At 51.3% G+C, this 11,759-nt stretch overlaps 2 protein-coding genes across 2 annotated transcripts; one reads left to right on the forward strand and one right to left on the reverse strand.

Moving 5' to 3' along the window:
• Nucleotides 1-1,540: 1,540 nt before the first annotated feature.
• PV06_10871 (uncharacterized protein) lies at nucleotides 1,541-3,507 on the reverse strand. Its single transcript, XM_016412464.1, has 3 exons — nucleotides 3,156-3,507; nucleotides 2,537-3,100; nucleotides 1,541-2,484 (listed from the first exon to the last, which is right to left on the reverse strand). Exons 1-3 carry the CDS (start codon nucleotides 3,326-3,328, stop codon nucleotides 1,734-1,736), a joined length of 1,488 nt encoding a protein of 495 aa, XP_016257189.1. The 5' UTR covers nucleotides 3,329-3,507; the 3' UTR covers nucleotides 1,541-1,733.
• A 3,269-nt stretch (nucleotides 3,508-6,776) lies between these two features.
• On the forward strand, nucleotides 6,777-11,352 carry PV06_10872 (uncharacterized protein). Its single transcript, XM_016412465.1, has one exon. The coding sequence runs from the start codon at nucleotides 6,849-6,851 to the stop codon at nucleotides 11,208-11,210; it is 4,362 nt and encodes a 1,453-aa protein (XP_016257190.1). The 5' UTR covers nucleotides 6,777-6,848; the 3' UTR covers nucleotides 11,211-11,352.
• The last annotated feature ends 407 nt before the right edge of the window (nucleotides 11,353-11,759 follow it).

Here is an 11,759-nt window from a genome sequence, read left to right on the forward strand (position 1 = left end):
CGCAGGTCTGCCAAAAGACGTCCCACTCGGGCTTGTCGTAAAATATGAGGGACTCTCCATCGGGGCCGATCTGAATGTCGTTGACCAGGGCGCCCTTGAAGCCGTATTGTTCGACGCATCGTCTCAACTCGGCGGCCGCCTCGGCAGGGTCGTGCATGGAGAGCGTCGCGAACGAACCGAATCTGTCCGACTTGTCCTTGATCTGTTCATAGATGTAGTCGTTGACCTGTCTCGCCAGAGAAATCGCTTGCTTGGGGTCGGCAATGTCTTGAATTCCCGGCGCCGTGTAGCTGAGAATGTGGTAACCCACCCCATACTGGTCGGCATAACCTAGTCTGATCTTGCCGACATCGCTGATCTCGCGGACGTGCTTGTCTGCGTCGACGGCGAAGAGACCTGCCCACCACTTCGCTTTTTCTGCGAAATCGGGCAGATTGAAGTGATCTTCCAAGGTGATTTTGCCGAGCATCGTGTGAGTGGCTGCGAAGTAGTAGCTTTTTATCGAGATAGAAACTGCAAGGTAAATGTCGACGTATGGCCCCAACAACTGATCGGTTATGGGAGTAGATTTGGTGGAAAGGATTTGGAGAAGGACTGCGTTTATGTCCTCCGTTGCGGCTTATATACCTGGGTGTTCAAGTCCATGGGCCCTCGGGGTTGCTCCATCCGACGAGTTCACGAATCCAGAAAGGTGCTGAACCCTATCCGAGATCTGACAAGCATTTCAAAATCATATGCGCTCTACCCCGTCGAACACAGCCTGTGAGCAACTCCAGATCATTGGGGGGGGTTGCGGATGTGGTAGCGGAGGGTGGAGTAAAAAGAGGTGTGTGAGGCCGCGGCCCGGTACATGCCCGGGTGTCGGGTATTGGACCGTCTGAATCGTTTCCCAGGCGGCTAATGGTTTAATACAATGGGGACGACTGTACGGAGTACACTTATTTGAAATATTTAGGAATTCACTCCAAGGGTATACAGACAAGTTATGATCATCTCATGGCCCTCAGTTGGCTGGAAAGTGCAGAGTTCGACTTGGATGCTGGCTGCTGCCGATGAACGCAGTGACAGGGGAACTTTGGCCTTCGTACACGAGTATCAACACACACGAAGAACGGGGCAGAGTGACACTCATTACATGACTGGTACAGATAATGGGATACCTAATGGTCCCAACGCTTCCCTGGACAGCGCAACCTCAGGACGAAAGGCTTCGTACAGTACGAGTAGTATGGGAGGAGGCACGACAAGATCCGCTGGCTGATAAGGCTGCACAAGGCTGAGGATCTGCGCTAAGGTTTGACATTGAGGTAGTGTGGAACTGACACACCCGGACGGAGTATTGAAAAGTGATGTCTCGGTGTAGGGCTGACAGAGGTTGAATTATAGTGTTTGATAGTGTTTGAGATGGAGTACAAGGTACGTCAGGTATTGTCCGGATCGACTCCTGATACATATCATCATGGAACCTATTGCCCCCGCCAGAGCCCTGGCGGGTGCAGAGGTGCAGGAAGTGGACATCGAACCCGATGGAGCACTTGAATAAGATGATGCAAACCATATTTTTCTTCTTAATATTCAGGGTATCTAAATTTCAATTCGTCTTTGCAATCTAGCTTCTTCAACACGAACAAACAGACACAGCAACAGGTGTAGGTAGGATATTATGATCAGTCCCCTTCTGGCGCCAAACATTGCGCCTCTATGACTTATGCTGTACAAAACAACGCGGCGTTTTATGGGCTCGTAGGAGCTGTGGTTGTTGGGACAGGTTGAGCTGGCTTTTCCTCGTTGATATCACCATCCGAGCTGGGGCTGTCTCTGTGGGCGGGAACGGCTTCGTGCTCGACACCATGGACAACATCTCGAGCCACCTCGACGTAGTCGTAGGCGAATTCACCGACTTCGATCTCGTCCATACCCATGATCTCTTCCTGCTCCGTAGCACGGAGTTGGAGACCTGGGATCAGGTTGATCACAAAGAGGATGACGCAGCTGAGAACAAAGGAGTACGCCATACCAGTGACACCGTCACACAGTTGGTAGGCGAGCTGGATGTAGTGGTGGTTGATCCAGCCACCTTCGATCACGGTAGCACCGTCAAGAGCTGCAATGTAGTCGGCAGCGAACAGACCGGTGAGGAGATCTCCGACAAGACCACCAATACCGTGGATGGCGAAGATATCGAGGGCATCATCAATGTGGAGAAGGAACTTGAGTTTGGTGCCATAGTTGCATGCGACGGCTCCGACCACACCGAAGATGACGGAAGCCCAAGCTGGGACGAAACCACTGCCGGGGGTGATGGCGACCAAACCGGCAATGACACCACTGCAGAAGCCAACAGTCGACCACTTGCGTTCCAGGCGATAATCGAGAATACACCAGGTGAGACCACCGACACTAGCAGCAAGGTTGGTGACAACGGCAGCCATCACAGCGCGAAGGTTAGCGGATAACGCTGAACCAGCGTTGAAGCCGAACCATCTGCAAATTGTCAGCGAGAAGCCCTTATATTCCAGGAAACCATTAAACTTACCCGACCCACAGGAACACAGTTCCGATGACGATTTGGGTAACATTGTGGGGGCGATAGTTGAGCTCGTGGGTTCCGTGGCCTCGACGCTTTCCGAGCATCAGGGAATAAGCGAGGGCAGCAGCACCGGAGGAAATGTGCACGGGTGTACCACCAGCGAAATCGAGACCGCCCATCTTGAAAACCCAGCCTGCACCGTTCCATGTCCAGCAGGCAATGGGGTCATAGACCACGGTGGACCAAACGAAAGAGAAGACCATGGCGGGCGCCAGTCGACCACGCTCAGCTGCAGCTCCAATGGCCAAAGCAACTGTGATGGCAGCGAACATGCCCTGGTACACAGCGAACAACAGATCGGGGATTTTGCTCGACCCGACCGACGGTGCACCAAGGACGTTGCGGAAGCCAAAATTTTCCATGTCACCGAGGAATTTACCCGCAGTGTGAGAGAATGCAAGGGTATAACCCCAAAAGAACCATTGGAAGGAGATCAAGGCCGTGGCTGCGATGGAGAGCCAGATAAGCGAGAGGGCAGACTTGCGTCGGGCGAGACCAGAGTAGAAGAAACTAAAGATATATATTAGTTTCATGTGCGGACGAGGGGAGGATGCGATTTCCATACCCGACACCGGGAATCATGAGCAAGACCAGGGCGGTCGAAGTGATCATCCAGGCAATGTCACCGGCATTGTAGTAGACATTGAGGTTCTGGGTGAGAGAGTCACCGCCGGTCATGGAGGTGCCATTGTAGACCTCGAGCGGGACGTAGGGCAGCGAATCGAGACTGTCAGACATGTTGGCGGTCTGGTGTTGGCCTGACCAGGGTGTTTGTCAAGGGGTCAACTGTGATCAATCCAAGTCGCGACACAACTCGCGAAGGGAAGGATGCTTTGCGAAAAGGTGTGAAGAAAGAAAAGGGACTGGGGACCGAAGAAGGGGAAAGCGAGAAAGAAATAGGCCGGAGAGCATCGGGCAGAGGCTATGAATATAACATTCAGAAGCACGTTTCTTGTGTTTGAGAAGCCCACCGTTCCCACCACTGATTGCTCTTTCTGACGGAGGCGTGTGCCACGGTTACAAAAATGAGCTAGGCACACTCCATATCCGAGACGGAGGGCGGTAGGGGGACCCTGGTCCGTGGACTGATAGCGTGGGATTTGGCGAGATGCAGACTTGATGTGGAGTTCGGGTGCCAGTGGTGAGATGTTCCCAACACCAAGGCGCGGCGAGAGAGAGTGAGATGGACGAATGGATCGTGCTAGAGCATCTCTCAACCGAAGGTTACACACGCACGGCCGTCAAGAGGAGGTGTATTGTAGGTGGAAAGTGTCTTGCGTATCCGGAGATGTTCCTAGATCTCCCTTGTGGCGAGTCAGGCTACTCTGTACTGTATATTGATAATTGATACCTGCAGAACACGGAGTACACGTAGATAGGCTTGTGTGCTCCTCCTTGTCAGCAACGAGGCTCCCCAGGCCTCCAACCTCTATCTGAGTCTGGTCACTATTGTCCTCTTCTTCGTTGTCACTCACACCATTTCTCCCGGTGCAGCTTGGCTTGTAGTTTCTTCTTGAGATTGACAACGCCTCGGCGCCACTGGGCGCTCTTGGAATCTGCGCAGGGAGACACTACGGTTACTGTGGTTGAATTGTCCTCTGCGCAAGGTCGGAACAAGGTGAGGTTAGCCATGATAAGCATTCCATCTCCCATTGGTGTCCGAGGGCTTTGCCAAGAGAATGATCGTGCCTCAAATTGGATCCTTCGGGAAGCTCCACTGATAAGCAGGAACCACAAATACGAGGCTATTGAGGAGTCACTTTTGATACCGCGACTTTTGCTTACTCTGTACAATTACTGACTACACGCTAACGGGTATCTTTGTACCTATCTACCACCACTACGGAGTACTCATGCGTCTCTACAACAAAGTTATGACCTAAATCATGCGAGTACGAGAATGTACATGATACCCGTTGCTCAATTCACTCGCCCTGGTTCCTCCGTACGGACACCATCTTCGCGCATCCTCGCTTGTTCATGTTGTCCTGTAGCGAACCTCGTGGCAACAATTAATTACTCGCGACCCCTGAGGTGTTACTGTATGTTGCAGCGGCATGGATCAAGACTACGGATGTTCTAACTTTTATGGTTGTCCCTCCGTTACCCGTGCCTATCGATCCCCTGTCCATGATGCTACTGTACGGTAGGAATGTTTCCAGAACAAAATTGCCCATGCACTCTGCGGTCATAGTCCGAGTGCTGTCTTTTCGCCTGACATGACTTGTGTTCGCACATATCGTACGTACCAACAAACACCCATCCGCCGATGACATTGTGACTGCAAGGGTGACCCTTATCGACACAGCCTGTACAGTATGTGTCGAGGCCTTGGCATGCAGACAGACGAGCGTCTGTTCAAGCCGACATCCCGCATTCTCACTGTTCTATCTCACCCTCGATGTCTTGGCTTCGCGTCTTGCAACAGACTATTCGTTCATGGTCTCGTCTCTAAAACCGCCCCGGACTGGACGTGATCGCTTAGGACAAGAACCATGTCTTCCTCCCGCTCAGCAGATGATGGAAGCGCACCATCATCAAATAATAAACTGCCGAACACCCGATCAAAGACTGCTCGCGACCTCAGTATTGCTGAACAGACCTGCCCAGATTGGTTGCCGGTTTGCATAGTTGCTTCGAGAGAAGATTCGAAGAGACGTGCGCAGCCAATATCGACCCACTTCAAAGTCCGCCCTGTCCCGATGATATCGGGTCCTGCGACTGATTTCCGGCGATATGATTCGTCCGTTCGGTCGATAACAGTCAATTCGACAAGTCATGGCAACATTTTTGTATTTGCGAATCGACTTGACAGTGCCAAACCTGTCCATATCGCACGGAGCAAGCCAAAGTATCCCCGTTGAGCCACGTTGAGGCACTTCTTCGGTATGGGTTGTGCAAGCCTTCACTAGTGTCGATCAAGCCACGTCGAATCTATTTTCGACCTTGAAGTTCAAGGTTGAATATTCATACGGAGTACGACCTCCCAACGCCATTTCGCTTGTGCCCTTGTAAAACTTTCGCATAACGTGTTGAGCCTGGGAAAAGAGCAGGTGTTGCGAGTCTCTCGTGTGTTTTCTGACTCACCACGCAAACATTCGGAATACCGTCTGTTTCTTGTGTTAGATTCACGTCATGGGTGATATCTCACACACTGTTTGCTGAGAACGCCGATTGGCTTCATGTTGTGGCTGACTCATTCACTATTGCAAATGGACAGAAAGATAGCGTTCAACAGTCATTTCTGACACAGGGCCTTCCATTCGCCGTCTAAAATGTGTCTTCCTCTCGTGTAGTATGCTGATTCCGTACATGTGGACATATCAGGTGCAGCGAGACAAGGCTGTCACTTCTTCGTGTCCTGGGCAAGGCTCTTGACTGTATCTGTTTATTTACGTTTTAACTGGCCATGATGCTACGGGGGATGGGGGAAGTGCGAGGCTCTGCGGGTCTTCGGCTTGTGTGGAGTGGCATCACCGATCTCAGGCGAATATCATTGAACTCCGGATCGAAACTCCAGGCTGCCCTTGTCCGGAATGGAGATGAAACATCCTTGACCCAAACAATAATGAGATCTACTCGTACTCGTAACAATGTCTGCTTCTGTGGCGGTAGGAGTTTGCGTCACTTTAGGGGGTGACAGATGATCTACCATGTCCGTAGATTGGCCTTAACCAGGGAATGTGAAGTCACAAAGTACCTCATACTGTAGGACTTGAGAACGACAAAAAAATGCCTGCAAGTCCGCTGAATCTAGTGTATAATTAATTCTAAACTTTGCAATTGTACTCTGTAGATTCGTATACAACATCCACACATAACTTCCTCAATCAAGAAAGCCCCCATATTCGTCAAGTTCTACTGGACTCCCAACTCCACCATTCCAAGTTTTGGGCTGCGTGGAACTGGGAAAAAAGCGCCTTCACGAACCCAAGTTGGGAGGATCATCCGCCCCCGTCGGATCGAATTCCCTGCAATCGCTCTTTTGATCCCTACTCAGATCCGCCGCTGGTAATCTTGGAATTGAATAGGGAGTGGAAGTGCCCTTTATTGGTGGTTGTGGCGCTTCAAGTGTTCAAGGAGTTGGTGGTGTCATACATACGGCGTACTATTGAGGGTGGTGATCTTTTGTTGGCCATATACGCGTCAATCAATCTTCTCTTTATTTTGTTCCTGGTGAATTATTCTGACCTGTCCCTTTTGACTTGCTCTTCGGTTGTCCTCGCGTAGAGAAAGGGATGTAAACAGAATCGTCGACATGCATCTGCAAGGAAATGGACTGGCAACGAGTCAGCCTCTTTACCAGCCACAGGCAGTGTCAACGCCTGCAACAGCAACAGCGCCTGCGCGGGTGATTCTGGAATCTCCAACTCCCCCGGGAGAGCCGCCATTACTGCCTCTCCAAACCGCCCCAACTCAGATCCCTGTGCCAGTTCGACCTGCTAATCTCGCCTCACGCGTTGGTCCTCGTCCTCCCAAAAGCGAAGGGCAACGCATCGAAGAAGGCCGACTGCCTCTCGTCATGGAACATGAAGAGCTGCCCCCGATGCATCGCGGTAGCGCAGGTTCCTCGTCTGGATCCTCGGATGAGGATCTCGCCAGTGCCGCCACCTCCTCCGCAGTCTATGGGTATCCGCCCTCCACCTACGACGCTGCCGATAACGCGGTAAATTTTACGACTACTCCTACCTCCTCCATCTCGGCCTATACTCCCTCGAGCGGTTTTTCAAGTTTGTCGTCTTGGAATTCATATGGACCCCGGCCTCGCGGGGGCAGTGGCGGACTCAACCCGGCCACCATGGACAGAACCTTTTCCGCCGATGCACAAACTGCGTCCGCAGACCTGCGTGGTGTAAGACCGACAGGACCTCTGAGAACACCCTCGAATACCTATGCTCCTCCAAGACGACCTCCGCAGTTGTCGTCGCTAAATTCGAAACGGATGCATTCGTCAAGCACCATGAGAACCTCTAGAAGAGATCCGAATGCCCAATATAAGGCGCAAGAGAAGGCATATGTACAGCGTATGAGGCAACAGCCTCAAGACTGGTTGGACAGTGACCCTCGGACACCCAGCATTGGCTATAGTACAGACGATGAGACCGATGATGAATCCCCATCCACCGAGCACCCTTTCGATGATCCCTACGACCCGGAAACGTTGATGTTCTTGGGCAATGAGGACAACTTACAGCCATCCGAGGAAGAATTACATAATCCGCAAAACAGAGAACGGCTGGAATGGCATTCAATGTTGGCGTCAGTACTCAAGGGCGATGTGGTGAAGCAAGAAAAACAAAGATTGATTGGAACAACGGAACAAAAAACAAGGACAGAAATCGGTTCAGAGATCTGGATAGGAGCCCGAGCAAAATACTATGGACGCCCGCTTCTAATGCAGAAGAAGCTTATCGAAGAGAGTCGCAAGGATCTTGCGCCCGTCATTGAAAGTATCATCGCCTTTGAGATCAAGGGTGAAACGGTGGTGGGCAAGTCTCCTCTGGAGCAGGTCGAGGAAGCCGTCTCCAATATCGAAAAGTGTGAATGGCTCTATTCCTCGAGAAGGGAACTGGAGGCCGCTCAAACCAGGGCCGCTTCCGACGCCTTCCAGGAAAGCTGCGACGCCATTGTCTCCTGGCACAATATAACCCAGTCCATCAACACAGAGCTTGCAGTCCTTCAGGCCTGGGTCGGCAACCCGGAACTTGACTTCAGCAAACAGAAACGACGGTCTAGCCACGATGGTGAGCTGTCCGACGAGTCATCCTTCATCGATCGAATCCTCAAGGAAGATGGTCTGAGTTCTCTGCAGGGTGATAAGAGCATGTTCAAGGGAATCGGCCAAGTTATCAACAAAGCCAAGAGCACTCTGATCGAGAATGCCGAAGCTTTTGCAGCACGCCACCTACCTCCATATATCGAAGAACTCTTAACCCTGATCAATTTCCCGTCGAGGTTGATCCAGGAGATCATCCGCATGCGGTTATCGTACGCCAGGAAGATGAAGGAATCGGCTCAACAGTCTGTGATGATTATCGATCAGATGATTTCACAGTTCCAGATATTGATGCGGCTTGCTTGTCTGATTAAGCAACAGTATCTCGCAATTTCGCATCCACAACCTGGGTGGGACTTGCCCCCATGCATTGATGAGTCGTTTGACTCGGTAATCGTGGATGCTCTGAAGTTCTACTTTAAGATGCTGAATTGGAAACTCGGTGCCAACAAGAACACTTTTCGAGAAGCCGAAATCCTTGAACAAGAATGGGGCTTCTCCAATGAGATAGGACGCCAACTCGAAGGAGGAGACATTGAAGTAGCCGAACAGTTCAGTTCTTTGACTGCGAAGTCTTTGCTTCGGCTTACAGCTTCATTCGAGCGTGAATTACGCTCAAAACCAGATGAAAGCGCTCAAGATATGGAGAAGCGATACAAGACTATCCTGGATTCGGTCCGTGTACGGCAAAGAAAATTGTTCCGCTTTTCACGAATCCTGCGACAACGATTTGAGAATGCCACCGAGTTTAATTTGGCCATGGATGCAGAGCAACTACAGAATTTTTGCGAATCGCTGACCATGTCCGACCACATTCTTCTAGATGTCGGGCCCAATAGTCCGAAAGGGGTCCATTTCCTAGCCTCTCCATCGCTATGGGGCAGATCTAAGGAGATTCAGTCCATCCTGGGCACGTCTTTTCATGCCGATGATGCACCGGAAGATCCTTCCAACCCTTACATTTTGGTGATTCATCCGGAAGATCCAATGATCTGGGAAGGCCAGAGAATGGATGTCGACGTTCTTGAACTCCCCAACGATGTAAGACTTGGCCGGCTCCGACTTGTTGCTGACGGCTCGTCTCTGCGATTGCAAGGTGCTAGAATGGAGTTTGCAAATGCTGTTGGCCATGATCTGGATGTTGTCATCGAACAAAGGGCCAACCTCTCGCGAGTCAACCAGGAGTTGGGAAAGATCAAGAAGACAACGTTTAAGCTATCGAATACTATCATGGAAAGTGTGGAGGTAATTCGATCCCAGAATGGTGGCATCGCAAGCCCTGAGCTGGTGCAGTCATGCTTCGCCTTCGCAACCGAGTTTGGGAAACGATCGCTCACGTACATGGACGCCAATCGACGAATGATGAATAATCTGAAGCTGACTAGGTTGGCTTTGGATTGGATCAGCTTCATCTGTGATGATTGTGATGCTGCTGACCGAAGAACATTCAAATGGGCCGTGGTGGCATTGGAATTTGCCATGGCGATGACGCGGGGTCGAAATGTGTTGGATATCAGCGAAGAGGACTACAGGAGGATTCGAGTCAAGGTGGCAGGCTGTATGTCCGTCCTCATCTCCCATTTTGACATCATGGGTGCGAGGTCTACATTGGCGGCACAGCAAGAGAAGTCAAGGATGGAGGCATTATCTGGGATGAACAAACGGCTTGATTTCAACAAGCTTAGAAACGACGAAGACTGCCGCCAGGAGATGACCGAGTTAAGAGTGTCCCAACTCAACGCCATTGACCAAGCTCGCGAAGAACGCGGCACGAAAACGTCACTTGGACGTGTTTTGGAAGGATCAAATGAGGCCGATCGATCCCTCACATTCCTGTCCTCTTCGGCCACCAACATCACCATGAGATGGCAACAAGGACAATTTGTCGGCGGTGGCACGTTCGGCTCTGTCTACGCTGCACTGAACCTTGACACCGGTACTTTGATGGCTGTCAAGGAGATTCGTCTACAAGATCCCCAGCTCATTCCTACCATTGTGAAACAGATTGGTGACGAAATGGGCGTCTTGGCTGTTCTGGATCATCCCAACATTGTGTCTTACTACGGTATTGAGGTGCATCGGGACAAGGTCTATATCTTTATGGAGTACTGTTCAGGTGGTTCGGTTGCTGGTCTTCTCGAGCATGGCCGCATTGAGGACGAGACTGTGATTATGGTGTATGCCTTGCAGATGCTCGAGGGTTTGGCGTACTTACACTCAGCTCACATTGTGCATCGGGATATCAAGCCTGAAAATGTACTACTCGACCACAATGGAGTCATCAAATATGTCGACTTTGGAGCGGCCAAGATCATCGCTCGACAGGGCCAGACACTCATGGCTGCGGAACCCCAGAAACGCATGGCGGGCGAAGGGCCTCACATTGCCAACAATGGACCGGCGGCACGACAGCCGCAGAAGACCATGACGGGAACACCCATGTACATGTCACCAGAAGTGATTCGAGGAGATGGACCAGCAACCTCGCGATTTTCCGGGGCTGCCGACATCTGGTCTCTTGGTTGCGTCATTCTCGAGATGGCTACGGGTCGTCGACCTTGGTCAACCCTGGACAATGAATGGGCGATCATGTACAATATTGCTCAAGGCAATCCGCCCCAACTACCCACAGAAGACCAGCTCAGCTCTACTGGCGTGGACTTTTTGAAGAAGTGCTTCGAACGCGATCCAGCCAAGCGGAGTACAGCGGCTGAACTGTTGCAGCATCCATGGATCGTGGAAATCCGGAAGTTGGTGGTGGATGAACCGGATGTGCAGACTCCAAGAAGCGACTCTAGTGGCGGCGTTTCTATTCCAAGTCGCCAGAATTCTTCTATACTATGAGGTTGGATAATGAGCTTGAAGGTACCTCAATACTAGGTATATATACCTTGGTAAGGATGGAGTAATAGGATTTCTACCATACTGTATCTCTCGAGACTGGTACAGAATTTGTAATGAATATGGAATCTTTGTTCCAATGTGATCTGCACTTGACTGTTATAGATGAGTAGATGGTTCAACTTCGTCCCCAACGCTTACAGTAGATACTCCTTCGGATACGGAAGAACCAGATGATGGTTCATTACGGGGTACGAGTACGAGGTACCAAGGCTGTTTTGTCTGGGGTAGAGGAAGCGTGACCTTCGTGTCTCGTATTTTCGATCGTACTCCGTACTCCGTACTGTCCTTCGGCTGACACCTGGCGCCGGGAGCTCCGGGGGATGATTCCCTTTAACGGCAACCACCGGGGGTCGGTCCAGGCCCTGCAGCATGGCATTTCCCCATGGCTCCGTATCCATTGGCCGAAAATGCTGCTTGTGTCCCTTGCGGATTTCCTGCAACCCAGAACCTGGTCACCAGGCATCACCCTTGACACTCCCCCCCCCCAAA

This window comes from Exophiala oligosperma, assembly GCF_000835515.1.
Source record: "Exophiala oligosperma strain CBS 72588 unplaced genomic scaffold supercont1.16, whole genome shotgun sequence".
NCBI classification, from domain to species: Eukaryota; Fungi; Ascomycota; class Eurotiomycetes; order Chaetothyriales; family Herpotrichiellaceae; genus Exophiala; species Exophiala oligosperma.

Coding starts and splice junctions, on each gene's coding strand:
- PV06_10871 (XM_016412464.1), bottom strand. CDS start 3,328: ATGTCTGACAGTCTCGATTCGCTGCCCTACGTCCCGCTCGAGGTCTAC. Junction 3,101..3,155: donor CTCATGATTCCCGGTGTCGG/GTATGGAAATCG, acceptor ATATATCTTTAG/TTTCTTCTACTCTGGTCTCG. Junction 2,485..2,536: donor ACTGTGTTCCTGTGGGTCGG/GTAAGTTTAATG, acceptor GACAATTTGCAG/ATGGTTCGGCTTCAACGCTG.
- PV06_10872 (XM_016412465.1), top strand. CDS start 6,849: ATGCATCTGCAAGGAAATGGACTGGCAACGAGTCAGCCTCTTTACCAG.